The sequence below is a fragment of the Armigeres subalbatus genome, chromosome 3, assembly GCF_024139115.2.
Source record: "Armigeres subalbatus isolate Guangzhou_Male chromosome 3, GZ_Asu_2, whole genome shotgun sequence".
Lineage (NCBI taxonomy): Eukaryota > Metazoa > Arthropoda > Insecta > Diptera > Culicidae > Armigeres > Armigeres subalbatus.
In genome coordinates this window covers 90,524,088-90,543,546 of record NC_085141.1, presented here as the reverse complement: position 1 = coordinate 90,543,546, position 19,459 = coordinate 90,524,088, and the positions used below count along the sequence as shown (strand labels likewise).

General features: G+C 41.9%; 1 protein-coding gene across 1 annotated transcript; it reads left to right on the top strand.

Moving 5' to 3' along the window:
- The first annotated feature begins 12,476 nt into the window (after positions 1-12,476).
- On the top strand, positions 12,477-15,935 carry LOC134221800 (uncharacterized). Its single transcript, XM_062700981.1, has one exon. The coding sequence runs from the start codon at positions 12,477-12,479 to the stop codon at positions 15,933-15,935; it is 3,459 nt and encodes a 1,152-aa protein (XP_062556965.1).
- The last annotated feature ends 3,524 nt before the right edge of the window (positions 15,936-19,459 follow it).

Genomic DNA, 19,459 nt, shown 5'->3' with positions numbered 1-19,459 from the left:
TTCATTATTTCAAAAGGATTCACTTTCGCGGGCAGAAAAAATAGCTCGCCTCACATTTCACAGTTCTGATGACTGTGGAATAGCATTAGGCTATTATTTCGCGCTCTCGAGTGAATTAAAAACAAAAAAAAGTTCTCTACTTTTGCCCTTGTCATACACCGAGTCTCGAGAGGGAAAGTTGAAATGTCCAAACAATTCAGCAGAACAAATTCCTATAATTCGTGGTATGTTTCAAATATTCTTGTATGCTTTGAATTTTGAACTAATGCTGTACCTTAATACTTCAATTGAACGAAAATTAATTGTAAAGTAGCAGTAAATTTATTAGTTGGCATAAAGCAGTTAGTCGAGTTTCCCATAGAACGCACAATGCCACTTCAGAGGCCACACAATACTCTGAAATGCTTCCAAAGAATACCTTCTCCAGTTGGGCGCCATAATCAGGGGTTGATGAATGCACACTATGAACAAACGTTTGAAAGCTGCTGAGCCAGTGCAAAAAAAAAGCACATGAGTTCAACCACAATTGCGGTGTGAACGGACAGCAGTTTTTCATCCATGCTGAGGTTTCCAGTATGAAGGTTTTTCATTCGTTTCTGGTTTGCTTTTTTTTAGAATTGCGGTGAAAAAAGGCATTTTTTCTCACCACCTATATGTGCTTCCATTGTCAGGGGTAATTTTCACATGTGAATGTAGTCATGGTGACACCCGAATAGGGAAGGATAACAGAATTAGAGAAAATTATTAGGCTCTTTTAGTGGAATGTCTTCATCAGTCATATGGACGAGTTTAGTACCTACTGCTACATTTAATTCCACCACGTTGTAATCTTCCGCATTTTAGGCTCGCTACTATTGTCGGGCTATCTCTGAAGTAGGGAAACTGCACCATGAATTAATAACATGTTACCATATAAATCCCAATTGAAAACATATAATTGGATAGCAAATCGGTTTGTGTTTTTTTTCAGCAACGGGTGTGAGCACAAAATAAATCCAAATAACCCCTTTCCTTTTGCTAATATTATTTCTGTCGACGCTCTATATCTCGATATTCCTCCCTTTGCCGATGGTTTTATCAGTCCTTCCAATTCATATACCTTTTTTTTCTCAATTTCGATGTGTTTTGGCCATATTTGTTCACTCTCCCTATGTCGAAGTAGTCAAGTTTCTAGGCAACTACACCATCTGTGGGCAGTACCAAAAACATCAAAAACAAGAAATAACATTTGTGTTCTTGCCGTTTTTTTTAAAAGTAATGAACTTTGTTCGGAGCTGGCTAGCTGGCCGAAGGGGGAGGTAGGCTGAGTGACTTTTGTGAAAATGCTTTAAGGCGTATTTAAGGCTCATTATAATGATTTCGGTGGGCTATTCGGTGGCCCATGTACGGACGGATGTAATATCAGGCATTTTTGTGTTTTCGTTTGCACAAAACCACGTTTTTTGCTACTTTATCGGAATTTTCTCAAATTAAGCGAAATTCCCATAAACTATTGAAAAAATTCCAAGATACAAAAGTTATTACCACTTTGAAATGTAAAAAATTCAATAATAAAAGAATAACGGCGTCCTTACGGGAAGGAAGGATTGTTAGCTCGACTCTCCTTGCTACTAGAGACTGAGAACACCTCTGCATCTCCACGATTGTCTTGGTATGCGGTATTGTGTTTACTATCATTTATATTCTATATAGGGGAAAGTGGTCGGTTGTCTGCACCCTTTTGTTTTCGGTTCATATCTTCGTCCAATTACACAAAACGGTGATATTTACATACCGATGTAAACCTACAGCTAACAGCTGGCGAAGAGATTTTATTTATTCTATGTATTAAAAATAATAATAATAATTTTGTTAAGTGTTAATGCCGTTTTGAAAAAGGTGGCCGGTTGTCGGCACCAAAAAAAAAACAACTAAAACGGAAAAATATGCACTGAGGGTGTTATGGCTGAAAATATCAGAATTAATTATGTAAATGGCAATGACGCGCATTAATTAACTTACTCACCGAACAGTGCAGAACATACTAAATATCTCGGACCACGCGTCCGAACTAAATTATCGGATCCCGTCAAAATTATACGTTCGATTTACTATCCGACAAAATTAAACTATAGGGGAAACTGGACACACATGATCCCCACTTTTTGTTTAGAATATTTCTCGATGTAACATGCACAGATTTGCACGCTTCTTGATGGATTAGATAAAGAATTTCATTAGCTATTCAAAAACGTCATTGGAAGCAATAGTTTGTTCATGAAAGTTACAAAAAAATCGATTTTGCTGAAAGATAGAAAATTTGGCATTTTCAAAACTTGCGGGAGACTTGATCCCCATATAGGGGGAAATTGATCCCGTTATGGGCTGAACATGTTTACGTTCTTCCAAGTCTAATGATAGGACGAATTGGTCTAGCCTCAAATCCTAACAATTCTTCATAGTCTGTCGTAATAGCAGTTGTGCGAAAATTAAACAATGTTGGTATTAAGTAAGGCAAGTATTTTGGTTCTCGAATAGAGTAATAGTGACAGATAGAATGTCTGCTATAGCAACAAAATTGCCATAGTGATGAGGATTCATCTGCAAACCATTCACTCCATTAAAAGGTAGTGGTCATATCACGACAACCATGATGTGCCCAAGAGGATCTCGTTTTGTGATTGATACAATTATGATTCCAAAAATGATTGATCGATACATAAATATAGGGTAAAGGATGTATTTTGGACCACCCTTACGGGGGCTCTTATTTTGGACCACCAAGAGGAATTTGCACTAAGTGGTCCAAAATAAGAGCCGTCGAACTGGTGGTCCAAAATACCTCCCTTACCCTATCTTTGTAATTTTAGAATCTATTTTTTTTTATTAAATCTCTGAAAATTGGCCACGCTGCGAATGCCATGGTCTATGGTAAATATCCCTGAGTACCTGTTTTGAGATCAATAAAAAAACTTGTGATACATCGAGATCGCCAGACTATTTACTACCAATACCACAACCGTGATCATACCAGGATGGTGACTTCATACATCAATATGGTACTGTCACGCATCATCATTTTTGAAGTGTGTGTTATTATTACACAAATTCGATTTCTCTTAAACAACTGACTAAAAGTTGTAGAATGTGCCTATTATTGAAAAATTCTTTAAGAAGATTTACAAATAAATGGTGATTGTAAGCAAATTTTTCCTAGTTCAAACGGAAATAATTTAGTACCAGATCGAACAATACTGATTTTAAGCCCTGTGATTTGTTGATTATTTCCAAAGCCTAATTTATACACTTTTTCATAGAAAATAATGTTAAAATGCATTTAATAAAACTAATCAAAAATAAGTATGCTCAATTACATTTTGTTCTGGTTAATGAAATAAGGCTATTGAGAAATTCAAATTACGCGTGTATCGTCTGATTCACAAAATTAAAAAGAAATTAAATTTATTTATACTTTTTAACTACAAAAGAATTTTAACAGATCAATTAGTTACATATGTACAATACAATAATATGCAACGGTATACAACAAACGCCTTAATATATGCAATTTCGGGATCAAGTGTGTCCAAACTGTGGGGGATCAAGTGTGTCCATGTTGAGTATTTATCTTGTTTTGTTTTTTGTATTCAATGGAAAATAAGCAATAGTTAATTGAATGAATTTATTCAATTCCACAATGATAACACTTTGTCCAGTAAAAATTTTGTACGTTTTGGTTGGACATATTCAAAGTTATTAAACTTTTCTCTTTTGAAGAAAAAAAAGGATAGAGAATGCTCAAATAATAAAACCTCTCTAAAACCCATATACATAAAGTAACTAATATTAAATGTTACTCAGATTCAATAATCTATCTAACGGATCCGTTTGCACATATCACTGGTATAAAAATGTGATTAGTTTTCGAGAAAACAGGGGGGGGGGACCATGTGTCCCCGGGGATCATGTGTGTACAGTTTCCCCTACACCAGAATCCAGTCCGATACGTTACATGTTCTCGTTCAATCATGAACTCATTTTCATAAATAAATCAGTATTAGCGATATACGGCACGGCAAATCCTGGGAATGAAGGAATAAAACAGACCCCATCTCGTGGTATTTAGCGTCTTACCCTTATCTTATCTCTACCACCCCGTTGTGCGGGGCAGGATACAAGCAACCTTAGGGAAGATCGGGTAACCAAACCGGTGGTCGTATGCTGACAGGGAAGAGGGGAGGTGAATTGCTCCTTTCCGGGGGTACAAACCTGATCGAGTATCTGTTCTCCATGTTATGTGCGGCTGATCATCGTCCAAGTGCCAGCGAGGGACTCTAAGCATAATTGTTCCCCATTACGCTGGGATATGGATACTCTGAAGTAGGACGTAACGGTGTAAATCCGGTCATGTCACCAGCACGACACGAAAGCCGACAATATGACATCCCTAACCCCGAATCCCAAGGTGTCAGGCGACCCGTGCCGAGGGGATGAATGGCCTGGGGGTGAAACAATTAGCCAAGCAGTTAACGGAGCCTGTAATGGAGACACTTCTTCGTGATGCATTACGGAGTAAGATCTACCACACTATGCTCTAGTTCTTACTATTCTTGTTATTACTTATGAGTGATGGTCGGAAGAGCATGGAACGACTGTAATTTGCTTTTAGATAACCCATTTTTTGCACATTTCGGATGGAGTCAATGGAGAAATTTATAAAAAAGGACTAAATCTTAGGCTTAAGAACTTATAAGAAGAAGCAAAAACGTGTTTGAACTTCTGATCCGATGCATGGTAAAAATCAGTATTATACCACTTATTGTTGAAACCGAAACTGATTGAGGGGCACGGCTTTGAAAGTTGGTACAACTTTCTGAGGAATTTTTGAATAATACTTAATTTCTACTTAATTTCTTCTCAACAGAAATGGAGCAGAAAGACATGCATCAAACAAATGGCACGGGTATACTACAAAAATTCAATGAAATGGACGCAGTGGTTCATCCCGAACAAAAAAAAGAAAAGCATAATTGTGCACCATTGTGCACAAATTGTTGATTAAATGTTATCTGTTTAGATGTAAGCTAAATAAATAATAATAATACATAGATGATATGTACGTCGACAGTAAATATACTTCGATGTTATCGCCCCGGGTTATGATAATAGCAAATTTGTATTTAATCGCAGATTTAAAGGAACTCAAGATTGAACTACAGGTAAAAATAATGTTGTCATACACTGCTCCGTAATAATAATGTTTTTATTTCTCAAAATAAGTTAGGTTTTGGAGAAATTAAACTGAAATTTGGTGGATTATTACCTCCAGAAACTACGTTGACTATCAACAATGGATTCTGTTCAGAATACCATTCGAATTCTTTTCAGAATCGCAAACAGATTCTGTTCAAAACCTTCAATCGGATTCTTTTCAGAATCTCAAACAGAATCCTAAACGGACTCTATTTAAAATTTCAAACAAATTCCGAAAGGGTTCTGCCCGAGTTTCCACCGGAACTTTGTTTAGAATCGCGAATGGATTTTCTTTAGAATTCCAAACGGATTCTGCTTAAAGTTCTGATCGGAATCTGTTCAAATTCCCGAACGAATTCTTTTTAAAGTTTCAAACGGATTATGTTTAGAATCCCAAAGGGACTCTGTTCAGAATTCCAGATGGAATCAGTTTAGAATCTCAAACGAATTTTGCTCGAAGTGGATGCTGCTCAGAATCCCAATTGAGTATTTTTAAGAACCCCTTCGTTATTTGCTACGAAAAGTTATAGTGAACAGATCAACATTACGGAATTGGTTGCCACATGAAAACACCATACAATATTTTCTGCCAATTTAAACTTCTCTGAAGCTTGTTTTCGTACCACGACTGGAGTTACAAGCGGCCACACTGGGCGAGCGGCTGCGTAAGACGATAGTGGATGGTCATTATATTCAGATCAATCACGCGTAGGGGAAGGGGGGGCAATATGCCCTATCTAAGCAAACACTGCTCTATTGTCTTATTTGTAACGCTATTCATGGGTATTTTTACATTATGTATCAGTTAAACAAGATAGCTAGTTGATGCCATTCAAAAATTGTCAAAAATCTCAATCATATTGATAATATTCACATTTCAAAAAAGCGGTGATATTCTGTTGCCGGAAAACTCATGAGGCAAAACGCCTTTTAGCTGGCAGCTCCTAGGGAACAAAGTACCACGCGTCGGCGAATCAGCATTCTAGTATGGATAGTCCGTGGAGACGCAAGTACTTTGTAGGTTATTGCCACTAGGGCGTTTTGCCTCGCCAAAATGTTAGATGTTTCTTCAAAATATGGAAATTTTCGGTTTTTTCCGGCCTTCCCATGCACTATTTTGAAACTTTTTTCGCCTATCCTACATAATTTTAGATCTAGTTTTGTTACGGACATCTTAATGACGGTAAATATGAGGGAAACCACAAAAGGCGTTTCGCATCGGGGGGGGGGGGGGGCTGGGGGGGGGGGGGGTTTTGGGGCCTCTTCCCCTACTTTTGGAGCGATTCAACTACTGTTTAGCCGTGGATTAAATCGGATACCCGTCGATATGGGCAGTACGTCGCCTTTCGAGTCAATGAGATCTTGAACCTTTCAAAAATGGATGAATGGCGATGGTTGGGAACAAAAGTAAACGTCGCCGACGAAGCAAAGAAATGGGGAAAAGGTCCAAACTGTAATCCCGATAGTAGATCGATGCGTGATCCAGCTTTCCTGTATAATGCGGAAAATGACTGACCGAAGAACAAGTTCGAGGAGATCGATTGAAACAAAGAAGTACTCCGACCTGCGTACGTTTGTAGTCATTCCCTGGCTGTTCCGCTTATTGATACGTCACGATTTTCAAAATACGAGCGGATGCTGCGGATCATAGCATTGTCTACAAGTTCTACGAGAAACTGCTGCAACGTGACAAGCTAGCGTCATACAAAGAAGTGGGTGTCTCAGCGAAGAGGCTGAAACACAATGCGCAGGTGACTGTAGGGAACCGAAAAGAACTGAGCCGAAGCACTCCGCTGACAAAGATTCCTCCAGTCCTGGATAAGGACAAGGACGGGATGATGAGCGTTGACGGACGTGTTGGTGCACGATGCCGGATTTTCCCCTAATTCTGGCCAAGGAACATCCGATCATCAATCTACTCTTGGATTGTTACCACCAAAAATTTCGTCATGCCAACAACGAAACGATCGTCAACGAAATTCGTCAAAAATTCTATATCCCGAAGTTGAGAACATTGATTCGAACTGTGGCAAAACGATGCTAGTGGTACCGTGTATACAAAGCATTAAACGAAATTTTCCTGTGGTACCAAAAATGAGCCAGTCACTCCAGCGTCGTATTACACCCTTCATTCGACCCTTCACATTTGTAGGAATCAACTACTTCGGCCTGAACCTAGTGAAGATCGGTCGTAGCTCCGTAAAATGCTGGGTAATGCTGGTGGAGGTGGATGTGCAAACTTCGAATGGAATGCTGAGAATGCGAACGGTGTGTAATCTGGCGATTCTTGACGTATGCAGTCGTGCTGAAACAGATAAAAGCGAGCGTGGTGAGTCGCGTCGTGACAGTTCGGAAAGTAGTGAATGTGGTACCGTCAAACAAGTGTCCATACGTAACGAGGGGGAGGATGTTGCGACAAATGCGTCGAATTGGCGATCTTTCATGAATGCGAAATCCATGTCGATTTCTATTATTATTATTTAATCAGACTAAGGCCGAAGTGGCCTGTGCGGTATATAAGAGTCTTCTCCATTCGGATCGGTCCATGGCTACACGTTGCCAACCATGCAGTCTACGGAGGGTCCGCAAATCATCTTCCACCTGATAGATCCACCTTGCCCGCTGCGCACCTCGCCTTCTTGTGCCCGTCGGATCGTTGTCAAGAACCATTTTAACTGTCCGACATTCTGGCTCCTCCGATTTTCGCGGTGTGAACGATGGATGGTTCTCCCAGCAGCTCATGCAACTCGTGGATCATTCGTGTCCTCCATATGCACCCCACCATAGATGATACGCAGAACTTTCCTTTTGAAAACTCCAAGTGCGCGTTGGTCCTTCACGAGCATTGTCCAGGTCTCGTGTCCGTAGAGGACTACCGGTCTAATGAGCGTTTTGTAGATTGTCAGTTTGGTATGGCCCTTTTCAGTCTGATGTAGGCTTCCTTCATGTTCCCAAAGTTACGTGCTATAATATCTATGTCGTGGCCATAATATCTATGGCGAAGTCAAATAGCTGGACGGACTTATTGAAAATTGTACCACTCGTGTTAATTCCTACCCTTCGTATTACCTCTTCCAAAGCGATGTTGAATAGCAGACAAGAAAGGCCATCATCATGCCGTAACCGTCTGCGCATTTCGAAGGGACTCGAGAATGCCCCTGAAACTCGAACTACGCACATCACCCGATCTATCGTCGCTTTGATCAACCGTGTCAGTTTATCCGAAAATCCGTGTTCGTGCATTAGCTGCCATAGCTGACAGCTTTGAAGTCGATGACTAGATGATGTGTGGGCACGTTGAATTCGCGGCATTTCTGCAGTACTTGTCGAATGGCGAACACCTGGTCCGTGGTGGAGCGTTCGCCCATAAAACCCGCCTGGTACTGCCCCACGAGCTCCCTTGCAGTTGGTGCTAGTCGACGGCATAAAATTTGGGAGGCGGCGTTCAGCAATGTGATTGCACGGTAGTTGCTACAATCTAGCTTCTCGCTCTTTTTGTAGATGGGACACACGAAACCTTCCATCCATTCCTGCGGCAAAACTTCCTGCTCCCAAACCTTGGTAATGCCCCAGTGTCGATTTCTAATCAGTCTGATAGATGTCCGGGTAAGGGCCGGGTACGTAGCCAGAATGTGGAACAGAAATCCGGTGAAAATGGTTTTCGACAACGATCCGACGGGAACAAGAAGGCGAGGTGCACAGCGGGCAAGGTGGATCGATCAGTTGGAGGACGATTTGTGGACCCTCCGCAGACCGCGTGGTTGGCGACGTGCAGCCATGGACCGAGCTCAATGGAGAAGACTTTTATGTATAGCACTCCAGCCTTAGTCTGGTGATAAATAAATAAGATGTCCGGATAAACTTGACAAATATTTGTCAATATGACAAACAGTGAACTGCGGGCTTTATCCATGCGTTTAAGCCTGGTTTGAGGCCTCCGCAGAAGTGAAGAAATCGACCTTCCATAAAAAAAATGCGCTTTAAAAAAAACTTCACAAGGGCCCTAGGAATCCGAGCCACGGCATTGCTTTTTTGACAAAGTCATACTGATCTAATTCATATCTGATTACATTTACACTGTGCCTTAAATATTAAGCCGGATAACTTTTGAAACAAATAGGATAGATTAATTAAAAATACTTTTCGTTTTATGTTAGACATTTCTAACAAAACAACCGAAGATGTTTTATAGAAGAAAACTTAATACGTCGACAATCAGAAGGGAATTATGTAGTAAATGTTTTTAGAAAAATATGTATTACATTAAGTTTGAAAACAGTTTCGTTCAGCGGCGCTGCCAGAATTTTTGATAATACACGACCGTACAGGGCAGCATGATTTTTTTTAGATTTTTTTCAAAGCTAGTTTTTTCTAGCGATTTTTTTTGTAATTTTTCGAAACGAAACAAAATCAAGAAATCAGATTTCGCCATGACCAAATTACGCGAAATTTTGAATGCATAATGTTGTTTTTCGTGAAGTGCAATGAAACAGCTACTTTAGTGCCACTTTAAAGCATTTATTGTTCATACACCGAACGTTTTCCTATATAGAACATTAGACAACATTAGCAGATATTCCCGCCAGAAGTCGTTTTCACAACACTCAGGAGTCAGGACTTAGAAAACAATTTCTCAACAGTTTACGATGAAGTTTGTTGAAATCTAAGTAAGGGAGACTGGGGAGACTTGATCCCCTTTTCTGATTTCCGATGTATCACAGCCAAAAATGAATAAACATAATTTTCGCATAGACTCTCTAAGAAATATAGTATTTAACTTTACTGATGTATGACAGTCGTTATATTATTGTTGTTATTGATACACTATCGATTTTTTGGAGTGCCGTCAAAAATCGACTTTTAAAATATTCGGGGGAAATTGATCCCTCTCCAAGAACTTGCTTTGATAAAAGTAGAAAGGTGCTCTCAGATTTTTTAAATATTTTCCCTTCAAAATACGCAGAATTTCCGAATTGCTGTGCGTATACATGAACGATTTTTGTTATTGAATTCGACAGCGCATGCAATTTCAGAATTCGGAGAGACTTGATGCCCTTCCTATGATATCTACGTAATAAATAATTATTCCTGCAAACCCTTCATCAAATCTATCAAATCTATAAAAAAATACAAGCCTGAGAACAGATTTATATTTTTTTGAATTTTATTCGCCAAAATTTTGTATGGGGTATAAATGAGGGATCAAGTGTCCCCATATGGAGGCAACACCTTTAAATCCAATTATCCAAAAATTGTGATGGAATGTTGACATTTTCATCATACAAATCATACGGCATAGGTCAATGTTATGAAAAGTTGTTCAAGTTTTACGTGGTCACTAAAAAAATCTTTAGGAGAGTCAAAACATACCAACCGCCCTGCAGAATTAATAATGTTGTCAATCCAAAAAATAGCTCACCACATAACGATCATTTGTCTAGAGAATCTATACTAAAAATACGCTATAATAAAACTACTTTAGTTCTCGATAAAACAGGGGGTGATCAAGTCAAGTTGCAAAACTTTGCCTAGCACCGCACATCCAGCCGTAGAAATTGTGTTCGCCCACTGGATGAGTAATGCTACTATGTCAGGTACTTAGAGCAATAGGGAAAAATCAATCTCGGTATCTATTGCGGCAGAAAGTAAACAAGCGTGAGAGCCTACATTAGCTGAAATTTAATTTCTCTTAGTTATCTACTTAAAATTACCAACAAATTGTCTATCCTACCTAAAATAGTGTGAATTTGATACCTTACTATACTATATTATTGATAAAACCTATAAATAATCGTCGAACAAGAAAAATAGTGCGGCAATTCTGAATCGTAGGTTAGTTCCATGCAGTCCTTAATTATTGCTATAAGCTAAAGTAAACTTACTGTATTAATCCTTATTGTCTAGTTCTATTCTAAATACTGCGGTCCCGTACAAGTTATACTACATAAAGCAAACATAATTCACATCACGACAGGTAAAAGGTATACATTTAGTAAGAACGAAAAACTGAACTTAACCGCCTTATTGTATTTGTAGCATTTCGATCCCAGATTCTAAAACTAAATACGAAGGAACATACAAAAGGGACACTAAACGTAAGTCTGCTTATATCTATGCTTATATGGCTAAAACTAGAAATGAAACTATAGTAGATTACACATATATACAACTAGAAACATATTATGTACAATGAATGCTAATCTACCGTATTGGACCCCTTTTCTGGTAGGAAATTTTTAACGTCGTCATCAGTTTATGCAATAAATACACGTCGTTCAAATATTTGGAAATTCATCTCTATTTCGTTGCCTTCGCAACAATTTAAAAATTTCGTTTACGATCGGGGGTTCGGTATGTCAAAAAGAGGTGACGGTCAAAGCAAGCGGGGAACTTCTCCAGCGAATAAAGATCATCTGCCGGTAGTTAGCTGCGAAATATGCAGGAAGCCGGATGACAGCCGTATGGTGGCGTGTGATTCCTGTGGACAGTGGTATCACTTCTCGTGTGTTAGTGTAAGTCAAAGTGTACAGGACGAAGATTGGAGCTGCATGAAATGTCTTGAGGCAGAAAAACAACTTCCAGCCGGCACGTCTACACCTATCACCGATTGCGGAACTATACCAAAGTCTGGAACCAGCAAGCCAACGGGTCTGAACGTGGAGAAATATCTGCAGGAGCAATTAGCAATGATGCAAAAGAAGTTCGAGAAGATGATCAAGGAGAAGGATGACCAGCGTGTGAAGGATCTCAAAGATCAACGGGAGCAGTATATTCAGAAACTGAATGCAACAGAGCAACGCTTACAGCAATTGGAGCAGCAGCATCAAACCGCTAGCTTAAACGTGGGTGGTCCGACGGCGAGTTCGTCAAGCAAGCAGCCCACACAAGCTATTGCTGGAGTGGCAGTAAACTCGGCTGACCATAGTCTCCGAATGACGTTCGGCGAAAGATTACGCGGGAGTTTAGGTAATAAACAACTACTAGATGTGGCCAGTGGTGGGGCAGCGATGGATAGTACTGTGAACCATCCACTACATTGGCCCCTTGGAGCAGGACCAACTGCTAGTTCTACCAGCATTCCGTTACCTCAAGTGTAGGTTCACGATGCAAGCCAGGGCGATAATTATTTAGCGCAGGAGTTGAAGTTGATGGAAGAGAAACATGCATTAGAGAGACGACAATTGGAAGAACGAAAACAGCTTCTACAGCGGCACACAGCGATTGACAGAGGTGTAACCATAGGGATGAATCCTCAAGCGACCGTGTTCCAGCCAGATGTGAGCAGTGTCTTTGGTGTTCCTTTGCTGAGTCAAAGCCAAGTATCAGCGCGTCAAGCGGTCAACAAAGAACTCCCAACATTTTCCGGAAACCCAGAGGAGTGGCCACTCTTCCTAGCAAGTTACGAGCACTCAACTAGAATTTGTGGATACAGTGAGGAAGAGAACATGCTAAGACTACAACGAAGCCTTAAAGGAAAGGCCTTGGAAGCGGTACGTTGTCGGCTGCTACTGCCTGCTAGTCTGCCTGGAGTACTAGCGACACTCAAGACCCTTTTTGGAAGACCAGAGATCATCGTTCATTCGCTAGTGAACAAAATTCGTGAGATGCCGCCACCGAAAGCAGAGAATCTGCAAACGCTGATCGACTTCGGAGTTGCGGTACAAAACGTTTGTGCCACTATCACCGCTTCAGGCCTAAATGAGTACATGTGCAACGTGGCTCTACTGCAGGAATTGACGGAAAGATTGCCGCCGGCTATCAGGTTGAATTGGGCGTACCACCGGCAGGGGCTAAACAGGGTAACGTTAACAGAATTTGGAGATTGGTTGGGGAAGTTGGTTGAAGCTGCGAGCATCGTCACTATTCCATCCATTAGCGCCCCAAAACCAGAGAGACATGGACAGAAGGGGAACAATTACATCAACATCCATACAGAAGGCGATCTTAGTATCGACGTCCCTTCGTATGATCGACCGGCTGCTGATCCTAGAAGGTGTCTTATTTGCCGGAATGAATGCAGCGGTCCTGAAAAGTGCCCAAGGTTTCTCGATATGGATGTTGGGTCACGCTGGACAATTGTTAAGGAGCAGAAATTGTGCAAAAAATGTTTGCGGAAGCACTTTGGTGCTTGTCAAGTTAAAACGCCTTGCGGAAGAAACGATTGTACGTTCATGCACAACAAGCTGTTGCACGACGACAAGCGGTATAGCAAGCCTTCCACAATGGAATCAGCGAAACCATTGGTCGAGAATTCGTCGACGCAAAGCTGTAACACGCATTCGAAAATGGCGAGGAGAATTTTATTCCGCTACGTGCCCGTGACGATATACGGTAAAGGGAGACAAGTAACAACCTATGCGTTTCTCGACGACGGTTCTTCAGCAACCCTGATGGAGGACAGTCTGTTGAGAGAATTAGGACTTAAGGGGAAGCCTTACCCATTGTGCCTCGACTGGACCAACGGCCATCAGCGAGAGGAAAACGAATCCGTAGTGCTGGCTCTGAAGATATCTGGCACGAGTGAAACTAGTGAAATAATTGAGCTCCCAGAAGTCCACACAGTCCGAGATCTTTCTCTGGCTAAGCAATCACTATCAGTGTCAAAATTAGCTAGCAAATACAGCTTCATCAATGGATTGCCACTGGAACCGTACGACAATGCCTCCTCCCGAATCCTTATTGGAATGGACAACTGTCGACTGGGCCATGCTTTGAAAAGCATAGAAGGAGGCGAACATGAACCAGTGGTGTCAAGAACTCGTCTTGGATGGATGATTTACGGTCCGTGTGCTATGGAATCTGGAGCGATCAACTCTAACTACAGTGGTCATCATAGCTTTCATATATGCCCGTGCATGAAAGAAGAAGGAATGGACGTAGCCCTAAAGGAGTACTTTTCAATAGAATCCTTGGGAATCAGCGGCACGTATAACACAATGCCATCAAAGGACGAAGAGAGGGCATTGAAGATTCTGGCAACTGAAACACGTCTAATTGGAAACCGCTTCGAGACCGGCCTACTGTGGCGTTTTGATCAGGTCCAGCTGCCTAACAACAAACGAATGGCTTTGAAGCATTTTGCCTGCCTCCAGAAGCGGATGATGCGGGAACCGGAACTAGCGGCAGCGATTCGTGTGAAGATGATCCAGTATGAAGAAAAGGGGTATATCCGGAGGCTTTCAGAAACGGAGAAGGCGGTGAAGCGTCCCAATGACTGGTTTCTGCCTATCTTCCCTGTCATAAATCCGAACAAACCCGGTAAACTACGGATAGTCTTCGATGCAGCGGCAGAAGTCAACGGTGTCTCGCTTAATTCATTCCTCCTGACCGGGCCTGATCAACTGGTATCGCTTTTAACAGTGCTCTACAAATTCCGTGAATTTCGCATCGCGGTTGTAGGTGACATCAGAGAAATGTTCTTCCAAGTTCGAATGAAAGCGCAGGATCAGCGGAGCCAAATGATTCTATGGAACGATGGAAATCTGGAAAACGAGCCTGAAGTATATGTAGTGACAGTAATGACCTTTGGCGCTGCATGCTCCCCAAGTTGTGCACACTACGTGAAGAATCTAAACGCTGATAGGTTCAAAGATAAGTATCCGAGAGCGGTTGAGTCCATCAAGTACGAACACTATGTCGACGACATGTTGGCAAGTGTAGAGACCGAGGAAGAAGCAGTGAAGCTAGCCAACGAAGTGCGCACCATTCACTCTGAAGGAGGCTTCGAGATTCGGAATTGGTTATCGAACTCCAAGTTGGTCCTCGCAAATCTGCATGATAACAGCACCGCAGAGAAAAATTTAGGGTTTCATGCTGAAATGCCAACGGAAAAGGTGCTGGGGATGTGGTGGAACACGACCACAGATACGTTCACCTTTAAGTTATCACCGAAGCACGATGTCGAACTACTGTCAGGTGTTAGAATGCCCACGAAACGTGAAGTGCTGAGGACGTTGATGGCAATATTTGATCCAGTAGGACTCATCGCTAATTTGCTGATCTACTTGAAGATCCTGCTACAAGAAATCTGGCGTGCAGGATGCGGCTGGGATGACGAGATCAGCGGAAAGCTAGCTGAAAGATGGTTGACATGGGTTGAAGTGCTACCTCGCGTCCGTCAAGTCAACATTCCTCGCTGCTACAGAATCGAAACGTCCGCCAATCCGACAAGTAATTTGGAATTGCATATTTTCTGCGACGCCAGTGAGAACGGGATTGCTGCTGTTGCCTATTTCAGGTTCGAAGAAAAAGGAAAGGTTGAATGCTCGCTGGTTGGATCGAAGACACGTGTTTCCCCTCTGAAGTTCCTTTCCATACCTCGCCTTGAGCTTCAGGCTGCTGTGATTGGTTCTCGACTCGCCGATTCCATCGTCAAGTCACATCGATTGAGGATCATGCGTCGCGTTTTCTGGACCGACTCCCGTGATGTTGTCTGCTGGTTGCGATCGAACCACCGACGATATAGCCAATTCGTGGCATTCAGGGTGAGTGAACTACTTGATACATCGAAGGTGAGCGAGTGGAAGTGGCTGTCAACAAAGAAAAATGTAGCAGACGAAGGCACGAAGTGGCAAAGGTTGCCAAACTTCCAACCAAGCAGTCGTTGGTTCCGCGGACCCGATTTTCTGTGGGAGCCCGAAGAGCAGTGGCCGATCCAGCATTCTCCACCACACAGCTGTCGCTCCACTACTAGTAAACTTTGACCGCTTCTCTAAATGGAATCGGTTACTAAGAACGATTGGATATGTTCACCGGTTTATCGACAATCTTTGTAATCGCAAGAAGAAAGTATCAATGCAGCTGGGACCCTTAACACAGGAAGAGCTGAGTCTTGCTGAGAACACAATTTATCGTTTGGTTCAGCACCAGGCTTATCCAGATGAAGTCCAGTTGCTCCGCAACAGTAAACCCGAGTCTCACCCATGGGAGCGCATTCTGCCGAAAACCAGTCCGTTGTACAAGCTGAGCCCAACCATTGATAAGCAGGGTGTCCTCAGAATGCAAGGGCGAATCAATGCGTGCGAATGGGTAGATGAAGGAACCAAAAATCCTATCATACTCCCAAGGCAGAATCACGTAACCAACTTATTGATAGCTAGCTATCATGCAACGTATCGTCATCAAAATAATCAAACAGCATTGAACCAGATCCGGATGAAGTATAACATTCCCCGCCTTCGATCAGAGTTCGACCGTGTTCGCAAGAATTGTCAGCGGTGCAAAATACGACAGACACACCCGCAGCCCCCAGAAATGGGAAATCGACCTCGAGCCCGACTGGCAGCATTTCAGCGACCATTCTCATATACGGGAGTTGATTATTTTGGGCCAATGTCCGTACTTGTAGGAAGACGAACGGAAAAAAGGTGGGGTGTCTTGCTGACCTGTATGACAACCAGGGGTGTACACATCGAAGTCGCTCACTCATTGACGACAGATTCGTGCATCCTAGCGCTACGAAGCTTCATTGCTAGAAGGGGGATGCCGCTGGAAATATTAAGTGACCGAGGGACAAACTTCATCGGAGCTTCTCGAGAGTTACGCGAAGCCCTGAAAAGGTCAACGAAGAAAGTCTCATGGTCGAGTTCGTGAGTCCTAATACGAAGTGGACATTCAATCCACCAGCTTCTCCGCACTTTGGAGGTTGCTGGGAACGCTTGATTCAGTCCGTCAAGAAAACCATGAACGACTTCGATCCTCCCTCTTGCCATCTGATGAAATCCTACGAACCATGCTTATAGAGATTGAGATGATCCTGAACTCAAGACCGCTCACTGACATACCCTTGAAAACGACATGGAACCGCCTTTAACACCGAACCATTTTCTGTTGGGTTCTGCTAATGGAAGCAAGCCCCCGATCGCCTTCGACGACAGAGCAATTGTGCTGAAAAGATCGTGGAAGATGGCCCAGCTGTACGCCGACAACTTCTGGAAAAAGTGGGTAGCCGAGTACCTGCCTACCATAACCCGCAGGACAAAATGGTTTCAGCCTGCAAAGCCAATCCAGAAGGGGGATCTAGTACTAGTCGTCGACTTAACCTCCCGAGAAGCTGCTGGCCACAAGGACGTGTGGTTGAAGCGGTTCACGCTAAGGACGGTCAGGTACGTCGAGTGACTGTACAGACAACAAGTGGACTTCTCGAGAGGCCGGCAACAAAAATAGCAGTATTAGACGTCGGTGCTATTGAGTGAGTACATCGATTCAATGGTCTCGAAGTACTGGGGGGAGAATGTTGCAAAACTTTGCCTAGCACCGCACATCCAGCCGTAGAAATTGTGTTCGCCCACTGGATGAGTAATGCTACTATGTCAGGTACTTAGAACAATAGGGAAAAATCAATCTCGGTATCTATTGCGGCAGAAAGTAAACAAGCGTGAGAGCCTACATTAGCTGAAATTTAATTTCTCTTAGTTATCTACTTAAAATTACCAACAAATTGTCTATCCTACCTAAAATAGTGTGAATTTGATACCTTACTATACTATATTATTGCTAAAACCTATAAATAATCGTCGAACAAGAAAAATAGTGCGGCAATTCTGAATCGTAGGTTAGTTCCATGCAGTCCTTAATTATTGCTATAAGCTAAAGTAAACTTACTGTATTAATCCTTATTGTCTAGTTCTATTCTAAATACTGCGGTCCCATACAAGTTATACTACATAAAGCAAACATAATTCACATCACGACAGGTAAAAGGTATACATTTAGTAAGAACGAAAACTGAACTTAACCGCCTTATTGTATTTGTAGCATTTCGATCCCAGATTCTAAAACTAAATACGAAGGAACATACAAAAGGGACACTAAACGTAAGTCTGCTTATATCTATGCTTATATGGCTAAAAACTAGAAATGAATCTATAGTAGATTACACATATATACAACTAGAAACATATTATGTACAATGAATGCTAATTGCTAATCTACCGTATTGGACCCCTTTTCTGGTAGGAAATTTTTAACGTCGTCATCAGTTTATGCAATAAATACACGTCGTTCAAATATTTGGAGATTCATCTCTATTTCGTTGCCTTCGCAACACCGGGGATCAAGTCTCCTCACCTTCCCCTAATTATGCGGCAATGTTGCAGGTTAAAATGAGTGTACTTGAAGTGGGGACTATTTGTCCAAATGAACTTTAGAATTGAGAATATAATCAGTACATAAACCATCAGTACACATTCAAAGTTAATTGCCTATATGCCGGGTATTAAGCCACCCGGAGTGGAAATTAATTACTATGTCTGAAACTTGATTATGCATATGTACAACATGTGATAGATTTAGTTCGGAAAAGGTATTGGAGGGTAACCGCCCCTTCGGTGGGGTTTGATCCCACGACCCCAGTTCGCATGACAGGTGCTTTCCCTACTAAGCTACGAAGGACCTCCGTCGTCCACCGCAGCTTAGCGGGTACTGATGAAACCAAATTCCCAGCACCCGGTACCAGCCGATCTCTCGCAATACATTTTCAGAACTAACTCTCTCAAATGTATTTTTGTGCACAATGTCAACCAAGTAGGATGAGTATTTAATATTGTCCGGCTCCTACACACTTGCTTCATCAGCAACGGCGCTCAATGAAGTAGGGTTGTGTGAGGTTGTGCCAGTTTGGTCGTCAGATCCCAACACGACCACACAAGCGAAGAGAGATCGCCACTCGAGATCAGTACATTCAAAGTTAATTGCCTATATGCCGGGTATTAAGCCACCCGGAGTGGAAATTAATTACTACTAGTTTATTTGTGGACGCTGTAGCGCCCGTGGCAAGTGTTTTTTTTTTCAATATAAACGGTTCATTAATTCATGCATTGAAAAAAAAACAAAATTTTCAACGTCTGTTGTCTGTGAATTTTTACATCAAATGCTGTGTCTGATTGTCTAAGGTTGTCACTGGTTTTGTTTTCTGCATCTGATAGTAAAAAAAGAATTGAAGTGTCAAATATTTTATTTTTTGTGGGAATTTCCCCGCGTGCTGCGTCTGGTTGGCTAGTCACCGGACAGACAAACAGGGCTATTATATATAGTATGTCTGAAACTTGATTATGCATATGTACAACATGTGATAGATTTAGTTCGGAAAAGGTATTGGAGGGTAACCGCCCCTTCGGTGGGGTTTGATCCCACGACCCCAGTTCGCATGACAGGTGCTTTCCCTACTCCAATACCTTTTCCGAACTAAATCTATCACATGTTGTACATATGCATAATCAAGTTTCAG

Coding starts and splice junctions, on each gene's coding strand:
- LOC134221800 (XM_062700981.1), top strand. CDS start 12,477: ATGAATCCTCAAGCGACCGTGTTCCAGCCAGATGTGAGCAGTGTCTTT.